Source organism: Rhopalosiphum maidis, chromosome 3 (genome assembly GCF_003676215.2).
Source record: "Rhopalosiphum maidis isolate BTI-1 chromosome 3, ASM367621v3, whole genome shotgun sequence".
Lineage (NCBI taxonomy): Eukaryota > Metazoa > Arthropoda > Insecta > Hemiptera > Aphididae > Rhopalosiphum > Rhopalosiphum maidis.
In genome coordinates this window covers 17,715,949-17,740,772 of record NC_040879.1, presented here as the reverse complement: position 1 = coordinate 17,740,772, position 24,824 = coordinate 17,715,949, and the positions used below count along the sequence as shown (strand labels likewise).

Sequence of the window (24,824 nt, the reverse complement as noted above, 5' to 3'; positions counted from 1 at the left end):
TAATATATTTTTTAGTTTTTCTTTTAATAGTTTCAGTTAAAAAACTTAAAGTTTAAATTAAAATCTAGAAAAAGTAATCTTAGTTTTATATTTATTTTAAATGATTAAAATTTGTTTACATTAAAAGCTATAATCAGGGAAATCATTAGTTTTGCAATGGTTTTTTTTTTTTTTTTTTTAGTAAAATTGTTCTATAAATGTAACTTTTATTTTTAAATAGTTTATGTTTATAATTATAAACAAGGAGGTTGTATAACATGTATATACATATTTTAAGATTTAAATTTAAAATTTTTTTTTATGTCCAACTGTTACGTATAGTTTTATATTTAAGATTGTTTATTAATCCAAAAACATGTTAATATGTTAATATATGCCTAACATTATCGGCGTGTAATGGATTCAATAATGTTTTTAAATTGTTATAATGAAGTTATTTAATTTGAATGTCGATTCAAACTTTAAAAATACTTATAAGTTCATTGCAGAATATATACAAATTCAACTTTATTCATACCTATTCACATATCAGCAACTTTTTGTTAGGTACTTAATAGAAAAATATATGAAATAGTGTAGGGTGCTCAGTAACTTGTGTAATGATATAATAATTAATAAATATTTTTGATGAATATAAACATAAATTTATTTATTAACGTAGTGATAATTATGAATGGTAACTAGTACCTAAATTTAAATTAATAGAAATGTGTATATGTAAATTTTATTTTCAAAAAAATCTAAGAATTTTTATTACGGTATTATGTGTTGCATCGATTTGTATACACGGCGTAGGAACTGATTAAAAAATGTTATTAACTTATTATACTTGATGTTTTAAATGTTATGTGATAAAAAGAGCTAAATAAATTTTGAATATTTATATTTACTGATAAGTAATCTAGTCCACTCATCACTGGATCAACTGGATTCGAAAATAAATTCTAAGATTTCCACGCGAGCGGGTATAGCGGGTATAGCGAGTTGTATATTTAATACAACTCAAATTTCGATGTGTATGATCGATATACAAAGTAATGCAGCCCTGTTTATGGAAAATGCCGCGGAGACACGGAGATCTAAACCACGACATATTTTCATTTGGAAACGTATTATAAACATACAAAAAATAATCTATAGGAAAACTACAATACCACAGAGCATATAAACCTATAGAGGTATAGAACATTTAAATCTCCATAATTTGTGCATTCATACTTATACATAAATACATCATACAGTGCAATGCTCATCGACAGCGCGACACAAAAAACACACACATACACACACAGTGTTTTTGTATACGAATTTTTTTTTTCTCGAAAAGAGTGCGCGTTTAAGTGGTGTAATTATCACCGCTGCAGTCGTCGGGACGGAATCGGATTTGGGGAAACGCGTCACCGCGGCACGAACGAAGGGTGGGTATCACTCGCGTCCGTTTATCGATTCGATAAACGCCATACGTATGTGTACTTACGTACAACATATATCTCATTCTGCCTGTATACACACTGGCACTGGCAGCGGCGGCGGTATCGGTTTGGAGTAGGGTGCGTGCACTGACTCCAGGTGGTGGTAATTGAGGGTAGCAGGGTAGCAGATTATGTGCGCGTATATATGCGTGCCAGATGGTTAAGACGGGTTAGACCAGTAAAGCCACAACGGGGTCTCCCTCGCCGTATAATAATAATGCATAAGTGTGCGCGTAGTAATAGCAGCAGCAGCAGCAGCAGCAGCAGTAGTAGTAGTAGTACTATACGTTATAATATATTATAATACCATGTGTATGTATATATATATATACGCGTGTGTACGCGCGTCGTGTATATTTCAATCAACAAATTAAACGGGCCGACGTGCTCCTCCCACTGTTCCCCGAAAAACCGTCCGTCAAACATGATTTATAATAATTATTATTATTTCCTATAAACACAGAGCGGCGTACACGAAGCGATGGATCGCTAGAAAAGCAAAAAAAAAAAAAAAAAACATAATATGTACCGAGTGTACAGTATATCACCTACGACGGTGGTGTGGTAGTATATACACTGGCGATTTTTTCGACCGCTTCCCGACACGACGAAACTATTTTCGGCGCGTGTAATACGTAATAATAAAAAAATATACGCGATATTCACCGTACGATAATATATCACTATGGATCTGATTAAGGTTTTTTTTCATTTCCTATTATTATTATTATTATTATTATTGTTATTATTTTCGTAAAAGTAATTCCGGATCGTTTGTGCTGTACCAACTTTGGCAGCAGCAAATCGAACAATGCTCAGAAGTCTTTGTGCGATATTAGTGAAAACCAAAAAGGCTTTCAAATCGATTCGCAAAATATTGTAAACGATAATGAAAACCTAAACATTTCGAAGGCTTCTAAGCCCGTACCCTAATGTATATCTATAGACGGACGTACCATCATTATGAAACTCTTTGGGTCTTTATTCTGATTAATACTCATTGTATACTTTTATCCGTATATATTTATATATATAATAAAAACTCCTTTCCCTTTCACTCTTTGTGTATATTTCTGCTTAACTACGTAAACTTTTTCAGTGGCTTTTGTGCCAATTTATATTGTCGCTATACTCGATTTTTTAATGTTCCACCCATAGAAATGTTTAACTGCTTGTGTTTTTTTATTTTTAGTTTGTTTAACAAACGTTACCGCTATTTGGGCTCATCGTGTTTCATTACTTATTAAGGCATAATAATAATCGTTAATTTAGTTTATTATTTATAAACTTATAATACTCTAATGTATTGCAATGGATATATACGAGAAGTCTGTATTATATTTTCAAATCACCTTTGTTCGTCATACTTTGTACGACGTTTAAATAGTTTTTAAATAATATTGCAAAATATGACTGCATTTTCCCAAATAGTTTTTTTTACTTTTGTGTGTACAGTTGTTTATACATTTGTTCGTAAAAGCGTATTCGTAAGCACACAGTGCGTTACACGCTAATTAAATAAGTTTAGTTAAATCATATTTTGTCGTTTATATTATAATTGCAGTTCATCATTCTTCACAGTTGTTGATTATGCATTCAGATTTATTTGAGTTTTGAAAATCCTAATATTTACACTACAAATAAAATTAATATAATAAGTAAAAGACAGGGGAGTGATAATGGTAAAGGAAAGTTAAGGGTTGGCCAATACGCGCAGTTGTTATAAAAACAAATAAACTTGATAAAAAATATGATTCCCGAAGGATGGACACTGAAAAGCAAATACTAAAAGTAGTATAAAAAAAATAATCGCTGCAGGATCATAAATACTTTCCCCTATGTTTATTTGTGGTGAGTATGAATATGAATATGAGTACCGTGAGTCGATGGGCAAATACAGTCATGCATGGAATTATTTACGGTTCACAAGCAGACACTTGCTTTAAAGACACACAAATAATAACTCTGAGTGTTGTAAATAGGGTTGAGGAATTATTGAATTTGAAATTTGTTCTTTGTATTTATGATTTATAACTAATAAAGAATAATAAAGAAATACTCACAGTATCATAACATTCATAACCTATATTTATTTGATATATATTTCGCATATTTCTATGACTTTTTTTTGTTAAAAGCGTATACTTTTAAAATTAACCTTATAATTATTATATATATTATCCTATATATAAATACATATATATTTATATATAATCTTATTATTGCATATATTTATTTATATTATTTCTGGTTATTTTTTTTTTTTTATATATATTTCTGTAAAAGTCAAATAAAGTATAGGTACGGTCGTATCCCGGGATACTGTCAATAGCAAACATTGATGCATAGGTAGAAATTGTTATAAAAAGTATAGTTTAATAAAATTAATTTTTATTATTTATTAGGAACCATTTATTTGAATATTTATAATACTTTTTCAATATATTACATCAATTTAAGCTTGTATAACAACTCTATATCCTCCTCATAAATGTAAAAATATCTAATATATAAAAATCTCGCGTCACAATGGAAAATGTATGTCGCCAAACTCCTCCGAAACGGCTTAACCGATTTTCATGAAATTTTGTGTGTATATTCAATAGGTGTGAGAGAGTGTTGTAAACTATTTTTCATATCCCTAGATGTAAAGGGCGGTTCTCCACAAATATTGTTAAATATTTAAATTGTATACCTATGAGTGATATTATATTGATAATTCATAAATTAAAGTGATATATTTTTATTATTATTTATAACCTCAATTGCATCGTTTGTCCCATTAAACCTAAGTGCGTAATATTCAATAAAAATAGATCCCTACTAAATAAACCTAACTAATATATTTAAAAATTTGGTGTTCGACAAATATGATGTTCTCGATGCATTCCGAAACTACTCAACTAATTTTGATGAAATTTTGATCAATGTGTGTATAATTTTATCTCTGTCATAAGATAGGATAGTTTTTATTCCGGTTAATGACCTCTTTATTATGTTTAGGGCTGTTTGGTTATTCGAATAATAGATTTTTTTTAACGAATGATACATAATCGGTTAATCCATTGAAAAAATGCAACTCTAGGTGGGACAGTTATGTAAAATTGATATGTCAGATAGACACCAAATCAGGAAACCAAAAGTAGTTTTTATCCTTATGTTAATGTAAGTATTATAGACAACCAAACTTAACACGGGTGCATTTTGTACGGGCGACGAAGTGCACGGAGACATCTAGTATAACTATATAAATAAAAATAACGTAAAAACTGTTGACAAATAATTGATAATGTTCTTGTATAAGTAAATGAAATTATAAGTCAATTCTCTCTAATATTAAACCTAATGATACAAAATCGGTTATACTGAAAGCAATTTTACTATACATTACGTTTGTTAAACGGAGTCATATATAACAGATAATAAGCGGTTGTAGTATCTATTTAATGTAACATTTAATTTTTATTCTTCATTAATATTATTTATTTATTCGATTATCTCCCGAAGGCAATATACGTAGTGTACAATCCCCATCTATACAATTCTATATTGTAATAGTTCAGTTAAAATATTATTCTTTTTATGAGATTTTATGGAACTACATCTCCTTTATAGTGTCAACATATTTTAATCTAAAAAATTTTCCCTTAGCCCACATCCTCTATTCACTCTTAAATTTGCCTCTGTTCATGTATGTGTTAGGAAGAGTTCATATTTATTTGGAACTGTCATTGTTTTGTTAAGATTTGAAACCAAGACACTCGATATTTTCGCGGTAGTAGGTAGTAGGTACCTACTGTTTGCAAGGTTAACATGTTATTTTCAATTTTTTTTTTATTTAACTGTTTTTACATTTTATAATATTTAATTAATTCGGAAAATGCATGATATTTATTTAATAAAAACCCAAAATAAATTTATTCCAAATTAAACATTGCTTGGTAGTTATTGCAAGTATTAAATAATCATAAAATATTTATATAAATTGTTAAAAAATATTAAGCCAATAAGTAGTAGGTTTCTTATTATAAATTTATCGATGTATATAAATGTTTATGATTTGTATAATAATATATGTATAAACTGAAGGGGTCGTAGTGGGATCACCCGAGTTGCGTCCGGTAAAAAAGGTATACACAAATTGCATCCCAAAAAATACAGGACACAATACGTGTATTTAAATCAGGGGTTCTTAAATAACTAACAAAAATAAATAACAATTATAAATATAATATAAGTCAATCAAAACAACATTGTTTATCAAATATAGGTAAACAAAAGTAAATAAACGTTAAATCACTTAAATCCAATCAAAATTAATATAGTCCATAATATAATAAATAAGTTAATTAATAAATAATAATAATAATGTTGTCAATAAAAATGTCAGTCAAAAATTAGGTTTATATTTATTAGATGAGCTTTTTACAAAATCTAACCTTGTTATTTTATTTTCATTTAATTTTTTGATCTGATTTTCAACAAATAAAATATCGTTTCGGCGCGGTTTCCTATATTGACGAACAGAAATTAGCGAGCTTCTTATTAACATAACACTATCGGTTCGCATTATCTTTAAAACATCTAAAAATGTCTAAATATTTGGATAGGAATTATTAAAAAAAACTATTAAATTTTTTATGAAAAGACTCGCACACGTTTGTCATTCGCTGTAAACTTGAACTCTTTTCTGCCCATATTGATGGAGGGAAAAGTGATTCTTCTGAAATATAATTATTGACTAAATAGTCAGCGAAATCTACAACTTTAGAATCAACTGGTTGTATTTCTGATAATTCAAATGAAAAAAAATCACCAATTTCCTCTGGACTCAAAAACGATGATCCAAAAATATATGATAGATAGTTGTCAACTTCTCCATTCAACCCATATTCTTTAGCTAAGCCCAGGTCTTGCATCTTTCGCCACCACGATTGTCCTAGGTGAAACCTGCATCCTTTTATAAGTGTTTCTGGCCAAATTTGCTCAATTGCCTTGTGAATAGAAACTTCAAAGTCAACATAAATTATATCAATTTTAAATTCTGAACGCACTTTTTAGCATTCTAAATCAATAGCTTTAAATGCTTCAGAGTAAGTAATTGTTTGTTTATCTTTTAACAAAAATATACTAAAGGAACGTAATAATTGTTAAAAAGGCCGTAAACTGTAAATAGTTGGCAAAAAAATTTTGTACAATATTCAAACGTGCCATCAACATACACTGTTTTAATTTTACTTAAAAACTCTAAATTTGATTTGCATGTAGTTATTACTATACCATTAATAGAATCATTTAAAAACAAAAAAGGTTCATTTTTGTTTGTAGTACAGCTGAGTGCACAGTTAAAATATTCGTTGGCAATTTTGGTAGCTGTTCATTGCGAGATCGAATTATTTTTTATATAGCGAATATCAGTAATTGTTAATGTATTTTTAACACTGACATCAATACTTTCTTTTAAATGTCGATGCATTAGTTTAGCTGGTCTTTTATTTAACTCTTGCGTACCATTTCGTTTAAAAGAATTACTTACAATTTGCCGATTTATAATTGCTTCGTGGTTGTGAGCAGTGTCACTCACATTAAGTAAAACATGATCATTCTCGTTAATTTTTAAATATGCTTTACACGTTTTCACCGTACATTTCCAACGTTGAATATTATTAGCCAAACATTTATGGAAACAGAACTTATAATTATCAAATATTTTCAAATGCTTTTGTTTTTCACTTATAATATTTTGCACTTCCATTTTAAATAATATATAAAAACTAAGCAGTTATCACAGCTCACGCAGATACACGAAAAACTAAAAACTAAGTAAGAACGAAGACTGAACTGCAGTAAAAGATATACTAAACACAACAATATTATTAATAGTAGATACTGTACCTACCTAATCAAATATTTTATATCAGCTTGGTAAATCCAAAACATTGCGAAACTAAATGCTATATGCACATACATATAATACAAATCTTTACCGATAATCGATATAGTATAGGTAGAATAGGTAGAATAGAAATCATGTTTTATTGTTCACAATGACGAATGACGATGAACGAACTTGCTTATTAGTTATAAATAACAACGTTTTGTTATAAATATTTTAAGTTTACTATTATAAATTATAATCTCAAATCTTACCAAAAAAAGTAGGTAGTTGTATATATACAACTATTTTTTACATCATATATTATATTAATATTCTACGTATACAGTCAAACAGTCACATTTCACAAATTATTTTGTATTGTATTGAATACCTACCGACTTGATTGATACTATCTTTATTTCGGTAAGATACCATTATCACTATATTCTATACTAGTAATTGGATTTTATGGCTGGAAATATTATAGTAATAACTTATCTATACGACTGTCAAGCTAAAATGTTTAGCTAAAATAATTGTATAAATGAATAAATTCAACAAAATTGAAAAAATCCCAAAAATTGCACTTAAAACTTTTAGATTTGAATTTCTACTTACATAAAATGTATTTAAAACTTATTAATTAAATAACTATAAAAAATATACCTCGGAGAACCCCTGAAAACGAAATAAAAATTCTACTACTTAACCAATATAGTGGGACGCAACTAAGGTGCCCCAGTCGTAATAAGGTATTTTTAAATGAAAAAAAGATATAGGGCGAGGAGTAGGGATTTTCTTTGTCTCTTCTTTTATTATTTATTAGGGCCTATATATTATTACAATAGACCGGGATGGTGAATGTAGATTTAAATGTTGGTTAAGTTTCTTTTTAGTACACCGGAGTCTGCGTATTTTATTTAACTTTTATTGGTGATAATCTTATTGTCTGCGATGTTCAGATATATATAACTATATTTTCTTACTTAGTAAAACGTAGGTGATCAGATGATATAGTAGAATCAAGACGAGAACTTACATCCTTGATGATTAAAATAATATAAGAACAGTTTTTACTGGTTGTAATAATTTATACTATTAATTTAATAAGAAATAAACGCATTTAATAAGTTAAGTTAATACTTTCCATGTTGCAATAGAGGACGGTGTGAGCTGTACATGACAGATTTTTTTGTTGGAAGCAGACTCAATAGAATTTAATTATATTAATAAAAATACAATTTGAATATCACCTTATATTTTTCAAGCACGCCGATTATTGAATGAAAATGTAGTTATTTTTAAATGAAAACTTAAATACTGATAATATACAACAGAAAAAAATATGAATATGATTATTCGAACTAGTTAAAATATATATACTCACTACTACTCGCTCGGCTTTCGAAACTTTGAATACATTTTATATAAAAATGCTTTGTTGTCATCACCCATTAGTGATTCTATTTGTATTTGGTAGCTTTGTGTTCGCTTCGTTTACATTATTGATGATTCTACCAAGACCGTTGGACAATTTGTCATATGGGGATCGTGAAGACACGTGTGTTGTTATTGTTTTGCGTTTTAAAGGCGTGAAAGCATGGAAAATATTGGGAGAAAAAAATAAGCTCATTCAGTCATTTAGAAACACATTAGGGAAACATTTACAATGCACGAGATTTGTACGGGTTGCATTATTGTAAAGGTCTCATGCGTGTGGAGTATTATATTGTGAAGTCTCGTGCGGCACAACAATGGCAGTCGCGAACAATGACAACGTAAGTCACGTGCCATCTTTTGGGTGATATAAAACACACGGGCGTGGTGTTCTACATGAAAATCAAACAACATTTTTTTCTTTTTTTTTTTTTTACTTGCGTTTGTTTTATATACAGTACAACATAAACCGAAAACAATTTGTGTTACTGTAACAGCAAACACGACGTCATCGAGTTGTAGGAAGTAACACGGTCTAAAAAATATATACCCATGACTGGGTCAATATAGTATGACACAACTACATAAAACTGTTTTTCACAAAACACTATGTTTAAATAATACAATATTTTGACGTAGTAAAAGGCTTACGCTTTAGAAAAGGCAACACATCGTGTTTAATAAATTATTTGCAATTTTTATAGATCTTGTATATAAATAAGTGTTATAGATATTGGTTTGTAGGTGACATTGAAATAATTCAATAATATACACATATTACACATAGATATTATATTTTTATAAATTCTAATGTAAGTACCTATTAATTATTTTTTTTCTATATAAAAATGTAATTAAATTATATGTATACGTGGATGTGCGATACTATAGTATCACACGTATATTAGAATATTAGAATCAGGCCAGATAATAGTTAACTAATTGATAAAAAAATGAAACCAAAAATGTGTCATTTGTGACAAAATTAACAAAACACTATTAATAATCGATACAAATGAAATAATTGTTTTTACTTTTTTCTACACCTATAAATGTGAAATATTTTCCATTCAATACTGTTTAGTTTAGACGTGAGTTTTAATAATAATAAAAACAATACAAATCCGGACAACCAACATAAAGCTCCGAATGCACGAAAAAACAACTTTATGAAAATTCTTTTTAATTTATTTTTTAAAACTTGTTTTCCTTTTTTAAAGGCAATTAATATTTACAAATTAAGATAATACAATGTATATATTATTTTTAACAATAATAAATATTTATTTTTATTAGTTAATAATCTAAGCAGCAATTAAAGGTGGAACATAAATAAAAATAAAAATAAATGTTTGTTGCAAAAATAAATTCCCATTTCAAATATATACAAATTAATATATATATATATATAGAATAATAATTAGAATATTATACGCATAACTGCATAAACATAATATTAACATACTTATTTTAGTATTATTATTAGATTTAGGTATAATATTATAATATTTCAGCTGGTACTTTTGTTTTACATTATACGTGCAGATATATGATGGTCATTACATATTATTTATGTATTGAAATTATGATTTATTTAGATATCAAAATAATTAAATTATTGTTTATCTATGATTCGATAGTATAATTATTAATTAGTATACCTAAACTATTAAAATATGATGTAATAGTGTATCTGTTAACCACATTTTCGTCACGAAATAATCTCAAGTGTAATAATAAACATAGTTTTGCCTCGTATTTGCATAGTTTGGTTTCAGTTAATCATTCTAAAAGCAGCGGTGTGGCCTTTGTGAGATTTGTCAACCCCATTACGAAATTTAGTCGAAGCTAATTCCTAAATTTCTCTTTATGTGTACATCGGCGTTTTATGATAATCCACACCCTCTAAGTGTTCAAAACGTACAGTATGTGTGTACATGTCCCCTTTCATGGTGTTGATCCTTAGCACGCCGATCGTCGTTTGTGACTTATCCTATGGGGAAAGGTTTAGTGATAATCAATGGTAATCCCTCGACCGATTTTAACTGCTGGCCGTTTTACATGGGGTAAAATGGCATTTGGACTAAGTGAAACATTTGGACGTATTTCATCGGTTGATTAGTTTTCATCCTTATTTTTTTCTCTCCACTTTCCTAATAGTCACCCGCTGTTTAACGCTGAAGAGTCGAGCTAAAACACATAAGATTCGGTACATTGTGAAAATAAAACAATTACGTTTTAAGTGAAAATGAGATTTTATTATTCTTTTCTAAAATTGAATTTTAATATGTAAATTAAATCACATCACGCTCACTGCTAAAAATAACTATAATATTTGGTTATTGTATCAGAAATAGTTTTTTAGCCTGAAAAATGCATATACTAATTGATGAGTCGAGAATATGTATTCGTTTTAGTTATAATTTACTTAATACATTTTTCTTATGAATCAAAAACAAATATTTACTAGTGTTATACTATTAATGAAATTAATAACTTTCAGCCTTAAATGCATCCATCTTGTTAATCATTTATAGTTTTGGTAAAACTAACTAGTTACACTATTTTTTCAAATAATGGTCCTATCCTTAATTATAGACTGACTGCTAAACACACAAAATTACTGTCTCGATTCGGAGTGTTGTGACTTCCGATATTCAATTTGATGGAATCTATAAAATATAATATCACAATAAAAAAAAAAACCTTGTGATAACGATAAACGAAGCATTCTTATAATTTTTTTAACATGTACGAAAGTTTTCTATGGTTTTTGAAAGACTATGTGTGGAACTATTGAGAAAATAAAAATAAAATTACTTTTTAAAAACAGTATTATAAACAGATTTTTTTCAACCCTCCTTCTAACCAAAACATTGTTCAGAAAAAATATAATAACAAAAGAACATCATTAGAACGAACATTTGCTCACAAACTAAAAGTTTATTGGAACATATTATTTTTTATTGTGAATAATTATTTTTAAGACATTGTCAGACTGTCAAACTTCAAATGTTCTGCTAAGCATAGCCAAGCATAAAAAAAATAATAATAATATGCTGTTTGGAATTTCCGCGAAAATAAAACACTAATTATATTTATTAAGATTTATTTTTTTATAAATAATATTTTTATGTGAGTATATTTTAATTATACATAATATTATCATAACCGTATACACAAACTAGTTAAATAAACTTCATGTTAAGTTTGATTTATATTTTTATACTGAGGTATATTTACAATATTTGCATGTAGACATAACATGATATTAACCATAGTTAACAGAAATGTAATTAAAATGTAACTTTTGAGCTTTTTTTTATATTTAATATTTCATTATTTTACCGTAAATATTAAAAATCTTAAACACGCAAGAAAAATAATACTTAAGTCCAAAAATCTGATATTTTTAGATTTACAATTTTACATTTGTCCTATTCGTTAAATTATAATGCTAATAAACCCGTAGACTGAACTAAGTCTGTATTATGAATAAAAACCAAACCTGATGCAACAATTAAACAACAACATAGTTATGTGATCATTTCGTTATATTGTTTTGTCATAAAGCTAATAATACAAATTCAGTAGACATATTTTTATTATTTATAACATATGTATTAAGTATTATTATGTGTATATTTTTCTTCGATATATTATTGTATTGCATAAAATATAAATTACGTACCTATATACTTATAATACTCTATTTTTTTTAGAAATTTTAACCATAAAATCAAATTAAAAAAGACGTTACTTAATGACAGCAGTTTACGTTTTTTTCAAAATAAAATTACATTTCTTGTTTTTTCTAAAAATGGTATTTGTAATGAAACTTTCATACCATTATGGAACAATGTAGGTAATATTCAATTTTTTTTATGATATAAAAAGAAAGAAAAAGAAATCTCAAAACTAAGAAAAAATGAAAAAGAAAAATTAATCACATGCTAAAAGGAAGCCTCAGGTGCAAAGAGGTCTTTGTAAGTTTTAATCAACACCAGTGAACAGCAGTAACATTCATTACTTAACGGTTGGTGCAAGTGTTTAACCTTTCCGAACGCCTTTAATTGCAGGTCGAACCGGGGGAACCCTCCAGCTTTTAAGTAGAACATATTAAAGCGCCGGAATGACTCGATAAAATGAAACTTGCATCGTATACCTTTGGCCCTTTTTTATGGTTTCGAGTAAACAAGATTACAGCAGTATTTTTCCTCAAGTCACTGAAAATAACAAGTTTTTTTACTCTGCAAATAATAACCTTTGGATGATCACTTTTCAAAATGCTCTCGCAAGACCAAACCAGAATACATAAGTTTTCTATTAAGACATCATAGACAATAATTGTATAATAATGTTTTCGTCGGAATCCTTAAAAGAAACCTTCTAATAAAATGCATGGTCAATGAAACCTTATTATTTATTTCTAATATAATTTTTAGAGAACAAAAACAATAATAACTTTTGCTCTGTATTTTATAACTAATGAAAATAAGATGAACTATATCATGTATAATGATTGGAAACATTTTAACCCGTCAATCACTATATGAAATTATTGTGTTGTTTATACAAATCAAATGGGTTATTCGATTTTGACAAATAAACCATTTGTGTGGTACAAAATATATATATTTGTACACAGGAATGAAACATTATATTTGACGTACAGACAATAAACCGCGAAAACCTAGTCCTGTAAACTGAGGTTGTAGAAACTTGTAGAATTTGTTATTCTATTTTACATTTGCGATATTATTATTAAATATTGAAGTGGACAGTTTTCCAATGTTCGTTTCTTTACTCTTTACGGTTTCATATTTAGTGATTACATTTCCTAAAAACCCAAGTGGTCGTTGTAATTGACCGTTTATATATATTTTTTTTAACATTCGTCTCGAAAACCATTTGCGTAATGCGTGCACTTCACAAGGTCCCTGCTTATAGTAATAATAATAATAATCGGTCATTTACATGCAACTAGTATACACATGCATACACGATAACGATGACTAATAAGGGGCATCGCCGCGGAGGGTAGCCCATCATTCATGCGACTAATCATAGTAATATCCATATTGAACAGGTGGTCCCGTGTCCTTTATTATTTTGACTAGTCGAACGGTCATTTTTCCGAGTGACGCCGAGTGCTGCCGTATGTTACTGCTGATAGTTATCTTTTGCTCTGTCGGTGTGTCCCTTTTTATATTATTATTATTATTATTATTATTTATTATGTTTCGAGGATGATCACGCAAAATACCGTGAGGGGAAAGAGCCAGGACCCGTATAATACATTTTGATGGTACTTAGAATCTATTAAACCGTAACTAACGCATTGACAAAACAGTATGTGCACAGTGTTTGTAGGTAGATGCTTATGTTTAAGCAAATCCAACTAAAAATTCTATTCTTAGGTATATCATTACCAATATTTCCATTGTCTTATTTGTATTAATGCCTCCCCAAAACTGAAAACGATCAGTCTTTGTCTAAATTGATTAGGTACCTATGTATAATAAATTAGTTGTGTTTAATTTTTTTTATTATTATATTTGGTACCTAATTTGATTATCGACTATCAGGAAGATATTGTTTAAAATATTATTTAAACAAAGTATACATAGGAATGTAATGATATGCCTATATCTTAGGTATATGACTCAATTTAAACTGTTTACATTTACTAGATGTACACATAGTATTGTACATATTGTATTCACACATAACAGTACTTTAACTGTAAAGTATCAACTTAGTTTTGTTATTAACTGTGAAAACAATGATTCATTTTTAAAATGACACAATTTACTGGAACGTATTTGATATAATTAAAAGTGACTAGGTTAAAACTAACAGTATTTTGGAGGGATTTAACAATGGATTCGATCGTTTAATTACTACTGCATGACATCTCTGTATCTATACATTATTTCTAAATGGCTTAAAACGACAGCAAAACTTAGCGGAAATTAAATTAAGTTAATCATATCAAATATTTTCTAGTGAAAGTAAAAGAGTAGAGTAATATATTAGGTTATTTAACAGAAAAAAATAATTATATTACAGTGAAAAAAGTACTATTTATAAGGAATTGCAACTAATATTTATTAAGTAAATTATTTTTATATCCAAAATAAATTTGTAATACTTTTTATTTAAAAATAATGTCATATTTTTATTACATAAATGACAATATAAATCATAATCGAATTACATTATAAATATTTGGCTGTATTCGTGTTTGACCTTCCATTGACAAGTGACTTATCGTACGCAGGTTTACGTGACAATTTCCTGGTTTGAAGTGTGATCTATCTAGTATTTTAAGTCAGTCATTTTTACGTTGACTATTAATTATTATTATTTATTGTTATCAAAACATTTTAGATTCTGAGCGGAGCGATACCTGTATTGATTTTACACTAATGATATATTTTTGATTCTCATTTAAGTTGTTTGCTATACATATCAATAACATTTTTTTTTTAATTTTATCGACTTAAAAGTTTTAAAATCAACTAAAAAGTTACTCACATCAAGTATTTTGTACTGGAACCTAAAAATTTAAAAAATAAACAGATTTTTTGTTTACAGATATTTTAGGTTTGGACATATTTAGTTATTTAAACGAAGAATAAAGATTATAGTTATTTTTAGTGATTCAAAATATATTCTTAACACGGTTCCCTACTTTCCTTTTTTTTAAGTTTATATAAATGATACTTAAATTAGTTTTTACAAATATATCATTAGATTTTGTTAAAAATATTGAAGTAAAATAATTTAATTATACACATACATAACATTGTTCGTAAAGTTTATATTTTTATTTGTTATAGTTTATTTTAATTTATTTTTTAAATTTGTGAGAATTATACAATAAATTAACTGTTTAAAAAAAAAATTAAGTAAAGAAACGTTGGTAGGTCGCATACTTAACCACATTTAAATATTAATTTATTTTAATTTATGTTAATATGCTTTATTAAATAATATATTTAAAGGTAATTCAATATTTTTTTTTAATGCAAAAAAAACTTGGAGAACAATCTTATAATTATAAAGGTAAATAACTTGTATTATGTTGTACATTATATTAAAGAATATAAGCTATAGACTAACCATAAAGACGTAAAGTAAAATTGATAATATTCTGAAAAAAGTCATCTCTAATGTCTTTACCGTCATAAGAATCATGAGATAATCAATATTTTTATCATCGTTTATTTTTAACGAGAGAATACGTTATATGTAACCTTAAATGCACATATGGGGAATAAATGTCAATATTGTAATGCTATTCAATAGAGCACTTCTAATAATTGGTTTTTGTATCATTTTCCATCTTTTATGTGCACTTTATATATTGTTTGACAGTTTAACCATCAGAGTTTAGGAACTTAATACATATCCGCATTAGTATATCTAATAACTTCTTAGTATTTCGAAGTTTACCATACAAGAATAACGCCAGTATCTAAAGTAATTTTCCATAGTTCAGAATCAGAATATTAGAAACATTTAAGTAAAATTAATAATTTTTATTTAATACCTAAACAATTTATAAGAAAACATAGAAGATAGGTATACAATTTATGCTGTTTAATTAAGTAACTTTTGATAATATTTGTGTCAGTAACACTGACTTTAGTAATGTTATATATTAACGCATGCCAATTAAACTTTCAAATGAAGGTAACAAATTAAGAATTTTTTTTTTATTCATCAGAAATATATTTGACAGGATAAGGATAACATATTAAATAATACATTAAATTGATTTATCTATCTCCTGTAAACTTATGCTATTGTGTTGGAGATAGAGAGTTACAAAACGATTAAACTAATTATAAATTATCATAAAATATATATGCATTAATAGCATAAAAACATATTAGTTTATTACTTTCAGAGAAAAAAATAGGATATAGAATAGAACAATAAATATTTAATCAGTTTTTTTTTTATCTGCGACCCAGTGGAGATGAGAACATCCATAAAGCATTTAATACAATATTAGAGTAGGTAATAATCATGGCTTTAATATACCTGTCTTCGATGTGCGTCCTTTACTCATGTCTATCGTAGTCTTATAATTTAACGGTATTGATAAGACAATTGAAGTATACTTCCAAACATTGGTTTATATAAATATTATTTAAAATGAAAAGACGAAGTGTTCAATCAAACGGGTAAAATATTAGTCTCAATTGATTTGTATAGATCAGGTCAGATTGAAAATTTTCAACGACTAATGCATTATGCCGCCTTAAGTTTTGTGTCTATTTGAAATTAAAATCATATTGCGGTTTGCAGCAACCGCTAGTACAAAGTACAAGCATTGCAGCGTATCACCGATATAATAAGACCTATCAACCACCATTTCGAGTTCAAGAAACAAACAGTATGATTTGTTCGACTATTTCACCTCACTCAATTACAGGAGAGGTGGGACGGAGTAGCGTTGGTGATGTTCTACGATTAAACAAGTCCGTGATGACAACCACTGACCATTACGAATAACTGAGGTTAGGTTAACTGAGTATTATATATATATGTTAGTATTTTAATCAAATAAAATCTGATAGCCATCATACAATCAGTTTTGTATTTGATGTCTGTGTTTTACCCTGTAATTCGAATCCAACAATTATTTACCATGATAATGATTAATGATTCCTTTATTATTTCTGTAATTCGCATAAGTAAAAAATGTAGTTTGACTTTCATATTTCACAATATCTGTTTTCATATAATATTAAATGTATTTTTGTTTTATTTATGTCATACCTAACAATGAAAATATTTATTTTAATGTTGATATTTATTTTGTGTTGATGTATAGTAATTAATATTTAAATTCGCATGGTTTATTTTAGTAATTTGACTGTAAAGTTAAGTATGAATTTGAATATTTTAAAATGTTTATAGACGACATTTATTTTTACGAACACACAAAGATAATTTATCCACGTGGGAAATAATAACTCATATACCTAATATCTTTTCGTGTTCCTTCCCACTCTACGAGAAATTCTCTATATTTCATTCCGAATTATCTCAACTCTAATGGACATAATCAACCATTCTAAAAAAATGTAAAATTGCCTTTAACCTTAATCTCGGACCTTGGTATTCATCTATATTCATTATTATACGATGATGTATTAACTATATACTTGACAAAGCGTTAATTATTATCAAGTTAAATTTAAAAAAGTGTATTTTTATTTAAAAATAATAACTATCATGTATTTACATGTTACCACCGTTTAGCGTACGCAAGTAACCATGACTGTATTAACTATTATGATAAAAAAGTGTGTGGTAACTCTTATTATGCAGAACTTTAGAAAACATAATTACACTATCACCTATCTTACTATTTGGTTTATTTGGGATTTTGATTTGACTACCATTTTTTAAAAGAAAAGATCTATGATCTATATTAGCCTTTATGGAGTATACATTATTTAATCGATTACCTACTCTAGATTGATGGGCTAACTCATTAAACATTAGGTAAAAATAAAACACAAAAATCTACTAAATATTTTTATACATGATTATACAATGGATAGGAAAGTGTTGGCCATATCGATGTATTTTTTTTTCATATAAAAGAGCTAAGACAAACTACAAAGTCACTTCATGCTGGGCCACAAAGAACTTATTCCAACAACAATCATATTTTCACTCATAAATTATCGCAATGATTCCCACATACAATTTTATTATTAATACAATCAAATGCATATGTAGCTATTTACATAATATTGCGATACTTGATAACACTTTTCTTTTATAATGTCTTTATTTTCATGCTGGTTTTTAAATATTATTGTTCTCTATAAATTCATTATAAATATATTTTATACTTATTATATTTACTAATTTTTTAATAATTTTGAATACATTAGAAAAATAAAACATTTTATTATTAACATATTTACATGAAAAATATTATGTTATTATTGCAAAATAGTTTTGATTATATAAACCTATTAAAGGTAATCAATAATACATCTCTTTTTAAAATAAATATTTACCTTATATCTATAAATATGGCTAGGTTAATATTTAATACGAAATGGTAATTGACTTTTGAGTTAGATTACCAAAACAATCAAAATAGATGATCTCCAAGGTACGCGAAGTGAAATGGGTGTAGAGCTTTGTTAAATGAATATCAGTCTATTAATGACAATAAAAAACAAATAGGAAGCCAATGCATGGTTTCATTACATTCTTTCGTCAATATATACGTTTACAATTCAAAGAAAAAATATATTTACATTTTAGGTAGATATCCTAATGGAATTGACTATGATATTGATTACTCGTAATATAATTACATATAGTATGCATTTTTTATAACCTCACCTTTGCATATTTATTAGGCTTTTACATATTCCAAATTTTTAAGTATTTCAACAATCATTATATTTTGTATATGGACGAGTGTGTTTACAATCAAGACTAATAATTTCACGTTAATATGAAATTATTGCATTCAATGCGTTTTAAATAAATAATTTTAATACCGCGAATTGAATTTATATTAAATTGTGTCATAAATAAAATACAATATTAAAATATTTTCATACTATCCAAATCGAAATATTCTTACTATTTCAATGAGAAATATATATACGTGAATATTGTAAATTCATCATTTTGTGTATCTACTTGAAATAAATTATGGAGCATATAATATGATGTGTACCTATATGTATACCTATCGTAAATATTTAATCAGTTAAGGTATACTCGGAATTGGTATAGTATATAGTTTGGTTGTTTAAGAAAAAATTAGGTGAATATAGTCATTATAGATTTGATTGAATTCATGTCAATAACAAAATAAATAATACTTAGTATTTTGCTATTTAAAAGGTAAAGTAATAAAAATAACAAGTTTGAAGGTTTATATTTTATACTTATTTACGTATAACGCAGTTTATTTATAACTTATATATATACATATAAAATACCTATACCATTTATCACTAAATAAATCCATATAAGAGTACTTTATTGTATCATATATGTTACATTGTCCCTAATAAAACTATATAGTATCTATAGTAGCACTCTTCACAAAATGGTTCATTTCACGAACTTGTGTCGTATGAAGTAATGCGTTTTTAGCGTTAATGCGTAATAAACACACATTTTATGAATTCCATCAAACGGAAAATGTGACTTTTTGTGAAATAATTACTACCTTGAATTGTAACATATTTTAATTTTTTTTTATTTTCTATACTCTGTCGGTTTCTTCTTGTTCATTTTCTAAACGGATTATTAATAATGAAAATAGAGTATAATTGTATACGAGACATAGGTAGTTTTACTTGTATTTCTAGTGGGCAAATTTATACATTATCGACGGTACTTGCTCCAAATGTTTGGTTATGTGTAATGTAATCTATATTTTGTTATCAATTGTTTTTAGTTTTAATGGTTATGATTACAGCAATAATTATAGTATAATTCTAATCGGATTCACGTAGTTACTCTACTATTTCAAATTAAAACTACTATCACAATATTATTTTTTCTTCGCAGTACACAATTATAATATTTTATTAATTAAGCAAAACTTGATCGGGGTAAAATACCGATATCTATTTCACGAAGTTTACATTGAATATATTAGTACGCAGCACCTAAATAGTATAATACCTTACATATGGATACGGCCAATAGTATTTTACTTATACAGACAAAGAGCTTATGTTATGAAATAAAACTCTCGAGTAAAAAAAAATGAAAATCATACAGTTTGCAGATGTACTTAGAAAACCAACTACAATGTTGTATTCGAGTTTATAATTGTATACAAACAAAACACGAAACTTGACGTTTTTCCTAGGTGGTTAGCATGTCGGGTCTTACTTGTTCCGGTTTCCCGCTTAAGGTACATTTGCGATATTCACGGAAAATCATGAATTACAGATTTTGTTCGTAACTTATAAGTGTAATGTTCAAATCATTAACCGATTATAAATGTATATATTCAAGTCCGATTGGCAAGTATATTGCTGTACTTATTACGAATTCAAAAATACACAAATTTACAAATCTACTATTTCAGTAACGCCAGTGACAAGTACGGGTGAAAATGCGATGAACGATCGAACCGGATCATTTCGATCGCATGCGTTTTACGAAAGACAAAAACGGTGCCGCAACACTTTTCCAAACAAGATCTCCGAATAATCACGTGTATCTACTAATTTATCAAAAGACACGCTTGGTCCGATCGATATAAACGACCGGGTCGAAGGAGACCGGATCTCGCCTTAGCGTATGTACGAGACGGTATCTCATAACCGGCCCGACGCATCCTCCTCCTAATCTTTCGGGGCATTAACAACCACCATAAACGTCCGGAGGGGAAAACCTAGTGCATTTGCCCCCTCGCTTTTTTTAAATATTTTTGAAATCGAATGTTCTAAGATAAATTACTATAACAAATTTAAAGTGGTTGTATGAATAATAGGTAACCTTTTTTAAGTCAACTTTACCTATACGTGTGTATCTATACTTGTTATAACATAATATAAAATATATATACGAATAAAAAACAATAAAGGCCGTGGTTTTGAAATGGTAAAATTATAATATTTCTTCTCAAATCCTGACATTGCCCCACCCCCCCCTAGACAAATTACAGCGGGCGCCTACGACAACCGCACGCCGGCGACGGCGACGGACTTACCTTCCAGAGCTTTGTTCCGGGCTAGCAGGGCGAGCAGGACATCCGGGTTGTGGGCTGCAGCCTGTAGTTCGGCGGCCGGCCTATGGTGCAAGTGATGGCCGTGGTGGCCGTGCGGATGCAGGTGCGGCAGCAGCGACGATTGTGGTGCTCCTCCGGACGGCGGTTGTTGCAGCACCGTGGACATACCGCCCGCGGTTTACGCTGACCCGCCGGTTGTCGTCAACCGCCGGCTGCAGTGGTTACGGCGGCGGCGGCGGTGGTTTTGTCGACTGCGGCGGCGGTGCGAATGGGTGCACCAGTGGCCGTCATCAAAAGCAACGACGACGGTGTTACTAACTGCGACCTGGTTCCGCCAAGTGGCCGGCGTATGTTGACGGTGCAAATGTCTCGAGAGGCGGCGGCGGAAGCGCGACTGTCGCGTGTGGGTGCGTGCGTGTGCGTGACCACGCGTGGCGGCCACAGCGGCGACGTGTGCGTGCGCGTGGGTCGCGACAGCGGCGGTGGCAGTGGCGCGATACCGGAAGATTGTACGTAGTTATACACACGGACGTAACGCGGGCTTTTATCATCGGGCGGCGGCGGCCGAACTTTCGTCGGCTGGCGGTGGCGGTGGCGGCGATGAGGGACGGCGATGGTTTTGTGCGGCGGCGGCGGCGGTGGAGGTTTGGCCTCTGCGTTATGCGATTGCGGCGGTGGAAAGCGTGGAAAACCGAATGGGTACCTCGACCGGATGTGGTGGCGGGCGAGGGTGCGGCAATACGCTCGCGCGCGCGCGCGCTCTCTCTCGCCCCAACTCTCTTCGCCCCGCTTTCCACGTCGCGTTTTCCCGCCACTGCAGCCCGAGGGGTTTAATTTTGCTAAGTGTCGGCGCGCATATACATGTACACACGCACCGACCGCCGCCCTTCCACCCTCATTTGTGTTCGGCGTCCGTCCCTCGTGGTATTACCGCCATTGCGCGCGTTCCGGCGGCGGCGCGTGCGCGGTAAAAATCCAGTCGCCGCGGCGGTGGTTTTTGCCGGGTTTTCTTTTCGCCCCCATTCTCCTCCCCTATACATCCACCCCTCGCCACCACGTCACTCCGACGTAACTTCAGACCGTTTGCATGCCGAGTGCGCATCCACTGTCGCCGGAGGACGCGCTGGCAAAAAAAAAAAAAAAGAATTGAAAAAAGAAAACGACGGGGTTCTGTGAGCTTGTGTATGCGTGGTAAGGGGGTGAATGCGGTAGGGGTGTGTGTTACAAGGGTGGGCGGCGAAGAGGATATGAAAATGTACACACTCACCGGTACACCGCGCATCCAATAGTATATAGGTGTGCGTGTGAATGTTATGTTTGTGTGTGTGTGTGGGCATACGTAATAATGCTTTCTCCCTATAGCTTTTTCCCCAGTCCCTCCTTCCAGTCGCATCCCAAAAGCCAAACGAACGCAATGCGGTGGTATACGGATCCGAGGGAATCGAGAGGAGAGAGAATAAACGTCGCAGCCGCCGACATCGGTAAAAGAAGCGCAGTACTCGTCGAATAAATAATAATATCGATGTAAATGAAAAAACTGAGTGCGAGGGGAAAAAAAATACATACCAAAACAAACGACCTCAAACCCTTCAGCTTATGGTGTTATACTTTAGAAATCCTTAGGCTGAGCGCGTTGTTTTATATTCCTTGCACAACGATTGTTCCTTAAAGTTCTTTAATTCTTGATATTATTTAGTTTTAAAAGAATTATTTCAATGTGACTGAAAGCTGTAGCACAAATCAAAAAAAAAAAAAATACCTATATATGCGGTCATAAATCATAGTCTGTGTTAAATAATATAACATAAAATGCAAATAAAACATATTTCGATGATTACATAATTTTTATTTATTAATATAATTATTAAATAAAATTATATATTTACGCATGTAGATATACCATCTATAAAAACACAAATAATAATTATTATACACGAAATTAGTAAATATTGTATCAAATTATTGAAAATATATATATACACTTAAAACTATATAATAAATATTATTATAATTATTCCGAATTACTTTTTTGGATAACGTATTTCTGGAAAATTAAACGGCGTATCTTTGGAAAAAACAAACAAAATACATATTAATAAACCGAACAACGGTTATCAATGTAGTTTTAACTTTTATTTTATAACAAAACTACCGCCGGGGGCTACATTAATATAAACGTGCTACGCTAGTATTATGTTGGATTATCAGGGTTTACTTTACTATAATACGATCCATTTATATAGTACATAGTATTATAGTTACATACATTTTTCAACGTTTTAAATACGCAAGTACATTTATAATAATGTAAAATTAACTTAATGTTTTTAAGTCTTTTGTAAATCATATTTTATGCAATGTCAATATTTAATTTTTCAGTTTTAAAGTACAATATAATACAGTGATTTATAATAGGTACATTGCTTTAACTACCTATTGCTATTATTTTTATTATTTCTGTTTTATTTTGTCTCGGTCTTATTTTTGGATTATCTTAATTATCTATTATTATTATTATTATTACTCTAATTACATCAGCAAGAGGTTTCCCTCAGTAGCAAGTTGGGCCATAATACTTGTAATTTTTACAAAAATTCATTTTCAGATAAATTAACTATTATTATTATTATTATTATTATTATATTCTTTAATTTAATGATGTTATTTAAATAGTTTATGTTGATGTGTAAAAATTAAAAATGCATAAAATAATTTTTGTATGTTTTAGATTCCTATCGAAGCCAGTAGTGTATTGGTTTTTCAATGAATAATGATGATTAATGTGTTTTTATTTTTTTATGAAAGTGATGGCTACATTTTTGGAAAGCCACAAGCTAATAATTTAAATTAAGACATTAAACAATATTGATCATTTTTTGGGTTATTGTTTGAAGTTACGTTTAAATTATTTGTTTATTAATTTATTTAGTTAGTTTATAAATAAACTAATGCTATTTTAAATATTATTTTATTTAGAATAAATCATTTTTGAGAAATTGATTTTATTTTAGATTAAAATGTATATAGCTAGACGCGTTTGATTTTAAGACAAAAATTAAAGACCTAGAAATTCAATATTACTTTAATAATACAATTCTATTATATTTATTAAAATATAGTTAAACTTCCTTTACGGATTTATTAGTTTATTAAAGTTATCAGAGTTCTACGTCAAAGAACTAGAAATTAACCATATTTGTAGACATCTAATTTAAAATATTTATGGAACACGTGAATAAATCATACATAAAAACAAATGCCAACATTTTCGGTGTACACTAAGTAA

General features: G+C 29.3%; 1 protein-coding gene across 3 annotated transcripts in view; it reads right to left on the bottom strand.

The window, feature by feature from the left end:
- LOC113556194 (LIM/homeobox protein Lhx3) overlaps window positions 1-21,946 on the bottom strand; it is a 49,157-nt gene extending 27,211 nt beyond the window's left edge. For all 3 annotated transcript variants that reach the window (XR_003405456.1, XR_003405457.1, XM_026961003.1), the window contains exon 1: window positions 21,521-21,946. Coding sequence is in view for 1 of the 3 variants with exons in the window: in XM_026961003.1 (XP_026816804.1) it covers window positions 21,521-21,704 (184 nt within the window). In the remaining 2 variants the exon portion in view is untranslated. The remainder of the gene's footprint in view (window positions 1-21,520) is intronic.
- Between the last annotated feature and the right edge of the window lie 2,878 nt (window positions 21,947-24,824).